The sequence below is a fragment of the Papilio machaon genome, chromosome 12 (genome assembly GCF_912999745.1).
Source record: "Papilio machaon chromosome 12, ilPapMach1.1, whole genome shotgun sequence".
Taxonomy (NCBI): domain Eukaryota; kingdom Metazoa; phylum Arthropoda; class Insecta; order Lepidoptera; family Papilionidae; genus Papilio; species Papilio machaon.
In genome coordinates, this window is record NC_059997.1 from 7170493 (window position 1) to 7176413 (window position 5921).

General features: G+C 30.9%; 1 protein-coding gene and 1 long non-coding RNA gene across 2 annotated transcripts; both read left to right on the top strand.

The window, feature by feature from the left end:
- Positions 1–883: 883 nt before the first annotated feature.
- LOC123721495 lies at positions 884–1286 on the top strand. Its single transcript, XR_006756253.1, has 2 exons — positions 884–917; positions 1208–1286. It is a non-coding gene; the product is annotated as an uncharacterized LOC123721495 (long non-coding RNA).
- A 19-nt stretch (positions 1287–1305) lies between these two features.
- LOC123721527 lies at positions 1306–2317 on the top strand. The gene is made up of 4 exons (XM_045680356.1): positions 1306–1400; positions 1586–1766; positions 1906–1959; positions 2211–2317. Exons 1-4 carry the CDS (start codon positions 1377–1379, stop codon positions 2315–2317), a joined length of 366 nt encoding a protein of 121 aa, XP_045536312.1. The 5' UTR covers positions 1306–1376.
- The last annotated feature ends 3604 nt before the right edge of the window (positions 2318–5921 follow it).

Sequence of the window (5921 nt, forward strand, 5' to 3'; positions counted from 1 at the left end):
TCAATGATAACTAAATGATGACTTTTCGAGGACATATTTTTTTAGCCGACTTCAAAAAGAAGGAGGTTATCAATTCGACTGAATTTTTTTTTTTTTATGTGTGTTACCGCGAATCTCCGCCCCTGGTGGTCCGATTTTGATAAAAATTATTTTAATCGAAAGGAAGTGCTTGCAGGTGGGTCCCATTTTTTTGTTTTTTTTTTTTTAAATAACTAGAAGACTAGTAGATTTTGAATAAGCTTCAAAATTTGTTGCGAAAATTAGGGACATTTTTGCTTTCAGCGTTTACGTAGGCTAAACTATAAGACCTACATCAAAATGACGTATGGCGAATTGTAGCTCTTTAAATGTGCTAAATAAAAGTCCGCGATAGCATATATCTATCTTTTATAGTTTTCTCACAATAACCATTTTTTTCTTTATGAAACATTAATTAAATTCTTGCCCTATTTCCGACGCTATTATTCAAGTTCAGTATTAACCCTTATGTAAATAAATATGTTCATTATCAAGAGAATTTAATGTAGATTATATTTGCCCTTGAAACTATATCATTCTGTCTAATAGTTTAGGAGATATCGTAAGAATAAAATTACGCGGAAACGAAAAATGCTACATCGCGTTACAATGAATAGCACAAATTTGCTTTCTGGGCTTATTGTTAATAAAACTTTTAAAAACCAACAGCGGCCATTTTGTTCTATACGGACCTCTCACTCATCCATTAAAGAGTGATTGTTGACAAGCGTGAATTGCATCGTAATTCGTTCGGCATTGCTAAGTGTTTTTATTCAATTATTACAACATAAACGTAATATTTTTGACTTAACATACTGGTTGAAAATATAATTAATAGTATTTGTGATTCTTATTATTCAGTTAGTTATCAAGAATTTAATTGCCGAACAAATAAACTTGTAAGTATGAATATAGGTTATAAACACATTTTTTCATATTTTATAACTAATTAAATTATTTAAAATTGTTGTAAGACGATGCTCGTCGCTATTTTAATTAAATGCAGTTTAAATATTTTACTTTTTAAAATATTTCTAACTTTAAACATTTGTATACAATTTTGTTCATTTAATTCATACATAATAAAAAAAAACTTATCAGCATCGTCTTTGTAAAAGTGTCTGATAAAATTTAGAATGCCCTAAAATTTAATGAATATTTTCAATTTCTGATTTGATATTTTTTTTAGGATTCAACACAAGATGTATTTCGTAGTTTTTTGGGATAAAACGTCTGCAATCGTACCTGCATCATGGGTAGATTCAGAATTCGAACTTTCAAGTGGCCGAAAACAAAAAATCCTACCTTACTAATTATTCGAGCTGATAACCCTAAAGATAATTGGATCACTTATAATTATGTTCAACTCTGCGGTCCATTTGGTAAAATTATTTATACTATACAGTAAAATATGTAGTTCGTTGATCAGGAATAATTGGTTATAATCTCTTCATGTATTTCTGTACTTTAACTTTCAAATATGGATATGCAAATATTTGCAGTATCTCACCCTTATATCAATAGTGAGATAATAATTAATTAAACTATCATTATTTTTTTATAACAGGCATATGACGAAGCGCGTGAATTCGAATTAGATGCCCTAAATCTGTCTACAAATGATGATGAAGGTTTTGCTGCTATTAAAACAAATAAAAAATTAGAAATGGTAGATAAAGGAAAAAGAAACTGCAATAAACCTTTACGCTCTTGTGATACAGAAGATGAATCGACGCCTATACAAAAAAGTAAGGATCATTAGTTTGAATTTAATTGTAAAATTTAAAATTGCATGAAAATTAAAAAGAAAAATGAATAGTATTTGTTTTACCTTTACCTAAAATTTTTTATATAATAATTCTAATATTAATTTTATTTCTTTTATAGAAACTAAAAGTAGAAAGAAGATAATATCATCGTCAAGTTCTTCTGATAATGAGGGTATGTAACAAATAAAGTTGTTCAATTATATATAACTAGCTTTTACCCGCGACTCCGTCCGCGCGTAATAAAAAATAGAAAATGGGGTAAAAATTATCCTATGTCCGTTTCCTGGTTCTAAGCTACCTGCCCACCAATTTTCAGTCAAATCGATTCAGCCGTTCTTGAGTTATAAATAGTATAACTAACACGTCTTTCTTTTATATATATAGATTATTTTGTTCCTTATTAATGAAACACTTTATTTTCAGATAGCGGAATAAATAGTATACCAATGCCACCTGCCACGTACGTGAGCCAAAAGGATCAGCAACTACCACCAACATTTAAAACTCCTATATCATTACTTGTGCCGTAAAAGTATTTGTAATTTTAATAATAAGATTATTTATATTGGTATGTAATATCGTTACTATTCATTGTGTTATCAAATAAACAATAATTAAACCTATTTTCTATGTCAATTTTAATTTTACACTAGCCTCTTAATTTTAACATAAAAACGTTAACTTTATGATCTCTAGAAAATGTTATCTTTCTGATATCTTTTTAATGATATCTAAAAGATGGCACTAGATGGCTCATAAGAGAGCTTTATGTTAACTTTATTTTAACTTTATGTTGACTTTTTGGTTATCATTTCTGATATCAGATCTTGAATAATGTTAACATTAAGAGAACTTTATGCTATCTTCTTGCCGAACGGGTTTCGATTATGTTAATCGATATTTAAATTTAATCGATTATGCGGCTTCTTAATTTTGTATTTCTTCAATTAAAGATAAATAATTTACTCTTTATACGCCTTTTAACCTTCCTTTTATGAATTATGAAAGAGCAATGCAACAAAAAGTTTTGAACCCAATCAGAAAGCAATATTATGATATTGTAACGAAGTATGTTTGTAAATGTCAAAGGCATAAGCTCTTAGACTTCCAAAAACTAGATACAACGCGACTTTTTAATTAAACACGTAAAATACTGTTTTAAATAAACATTTTATTTTAATTACTTTACCAAATCAGTTTGATTCGAGATGTTTAAAAGATAGTTCTTTCAAAACTGTTAAGTCCATTTAAAAATTCGAAGAACTGACTACTCACTACCGCTTTGAAAATTAAACATAAAAAAAAAACTTCTGGCTGGGAATCCAAGACCAGCGGCATTACAAAATCTAACAACGTTAACATAATAATGTATCATAACACGTTCGGGAACAAGAAAAAAGTGCATTAATTCGTTGTAAAGTAACACGATGATTAGAGGTCGGTGAGATCATGATGGATACAGTTAATTATAGATTGACGGCTCTTTGATTGCCTCTCACGGACGCTGCACGAAATGGGCTACCGAATTCATGAGGAACTGTATAATGTTAATGCTTCTGGATACGTAAAATTCCAATGTTAGACACGTCAGTAAACTCTAAATAGCTCAACGATCTTTTTAATATTTTACTCATAGGTTTATCTGGTAGTTGTAGAAATTTGGGGTAAACAAACACACGACAAGAAAATGCGCGGATCTTCGTTCTTCGACACGTAGGATAATGTTCTAAAGATACAGACCAGTACAAAAGGCAGTACTAAAATTAACATTATTAATCAAATTTCCCGTTTAATTCACGATTAACAATGGAAGCAGGAGGGTAATCGGCAGGAAGATTTTACCGTTAGTACAAATCAAGTGAAACCAAGCAGGAGTTTATGCAAGTTTAATACAAGCCACTATACGTCGGTGTTTCTAAAGGCCATTGTGGTGCATGCAACTAATTCATATTGAATCCAACTCCTTTGCAAAGTTACTCGAAATGTACCGTGCTTTTCCCATATATCTATACGTATAAAAGAAAGTCGTGTTAGTTACACTATTTATAACTCAAGATCGGTCGAACTGATTTAGCTGAGAATTCATGGGGAGGTAGCTTTTTATTCTGCGCGGACGGAGTCTCGGGTAAAAGCTAGTAACAGATATTTGAATACAGGGAATATTTTATTTAAACATCTGAGGCCATATTGAAATAGATTGGTGGCATTTTATGAATCTATATTTTAATGAAGTTACTAATTTTAACACACTAAATCTATTTTCGAATATAAGGTCCGTTCCGAGTTTTTTAGACATAATTAAGTATGTGGATCTCAAAAGTGTCTGACTGATCGTCATCACGTTTAATACTTTACACATAAAAAGTTGCACGCACAGATAATATTTAAATTAATATAAGTACCTTTAATTTCGAATAATCTCTTCACGCGTTTCAAAATCTAAATTAGATGGTGCGTTACAAAAAAGCTAAAACTTTAACGACGTAACAATGTTGTATGACTTCTGATCATGTTACAAATGCAATAAACAAATGTATTCTAACATCTTAATCTATTTTAGATTGATGTATGATATTTTGAGTTTTTTTTTTAATATTTTAAGGTGGCAAATGAGCTTACGGACACCTGAATTCGACCAACTAGCGAGTCAGCCACTGCCTATAGCAATCTGCAATTGCAGATTCCTTGTCTGCCTTTAACCAACGATGGAACACACAGAAATAGGATATTACACCTTCTTATGCGTTCCCTTTTCCACTAAATCCACTCCCCCTTCCCTTCCTAATAAGAAAAGGATGAGAAGGGAAATCGGACTAAAATTACGCCTACGATACGCAAGAGAGTAGCTTGACTCTTCGTAGAATTTGTTTTTAAAGACATGTTTTACAAGCGTTACACCAGTGGAAATCTACGTTAATGTATTTATAAACAGAAGTTTGTTGATAAATTGATATCATTTTGAAAATTATTTTCCGACAAATCTTACGGTACATTCTTTATTAACTAGATATAATATTTTTATAAATATTTTGTGAGTTAAACTAAAAAAATAAATTACATGAACTATGTTACAATATAATGTTTAAATACTAAATCACAAAATACGGTATTAAAGGAAGACAATGGATGGATAACAAAAACCTATTTAACCAGCTCGGAGGAAACCGCAGAGAAATCGTTAATTATATCAAGTTAACAAAAGCAATTGTTCATTAATATCACAATAGCACGATAGAAATCGATTAAATACCAAAGAATAATATAACAAACATAAATTTATAGATTTTATTGTTTAACTAATTAAAAAAACAATAAAGATATTCTCCCGTTTGGATTTAATATAACTTTTCGTTTTCATTAATAATACATGTACAAAAACATATTTTCCTCTGTCTAATTTCGTTGGAGAAAACAAAGTCGACGATTTCTTATACTTTTTTATACATGTTAGTAGGGTTGAAGGTCGCCAAACCTACTAGCCGGACAGCCCAGCCAGTTTGGACGGACATTTGGGTAGAAAGGTCGGACACCCTATATTATTTAGGATTTTGTCTCAGTTTTAATAGGTACACTCTCGTTTGGGAAATGTAAAAAGCCTAACAAAAGCCGGACAACCGTTTATTTTGGCCAGACACGCAATCAAAAAGCCTACCTATGTCCGGCTTTATCCGGACGCCTGGCAACACTACATGTAAGTAACGGTAACCTCTTAATACACGCAACCGATTGCATTGATGAACTTGTCAACAAAATAATTCGAACCCACGACCACATAATCTGATGTCTGTACTAACACTTTAGATGCTCTGATCTTATATCTACAATAAGAAAATCGCAATTTAATTCAATATAAAATCGTGAGGTAGAAACAATAGATGGTATTTGTAAAATACCATGAATGGTGAGTGGAGGTTGTGACCTAGGCTTTGGACCATAAAGCCTTACCACTTCGACGACAACAGAATGCTTATTCCTAAAATGGGAAACGAAGCTAAGACTATATCGAGGCGATAGTGTTTCGTTCAGAATAACTCATATAAAAAAATCTAATATTTGTATCCATCTTAAAAACATCCAAAATTGAATCGTACTGTAACATCCAGAATAAATAGTTAATATAAAAAACATACTATA

Excerpts from the sequence above, each read along its gene's own strand:
- LOC123721527 (XM_045680356.1), top strand. The coding sequence starts at position 1,377 with ATGTTCAACTCTGCGGTCCATTTG. Across the intron at positions 1,401-1,585 it reads TCAACTCTGCGGTCCATTTG|GCATATGACGAAGCGCGTGA; the intron begins GTAAAATTATTT and ends TTTTTATAACAG. Across the intron at positions 1,960-2,210 it reads AAGTTCTTCTGATAATGAGG|ATAGCGGAATAAATAGTATA; the intron begins GTATGTAACAAA and ends CTTTATTTTCAG.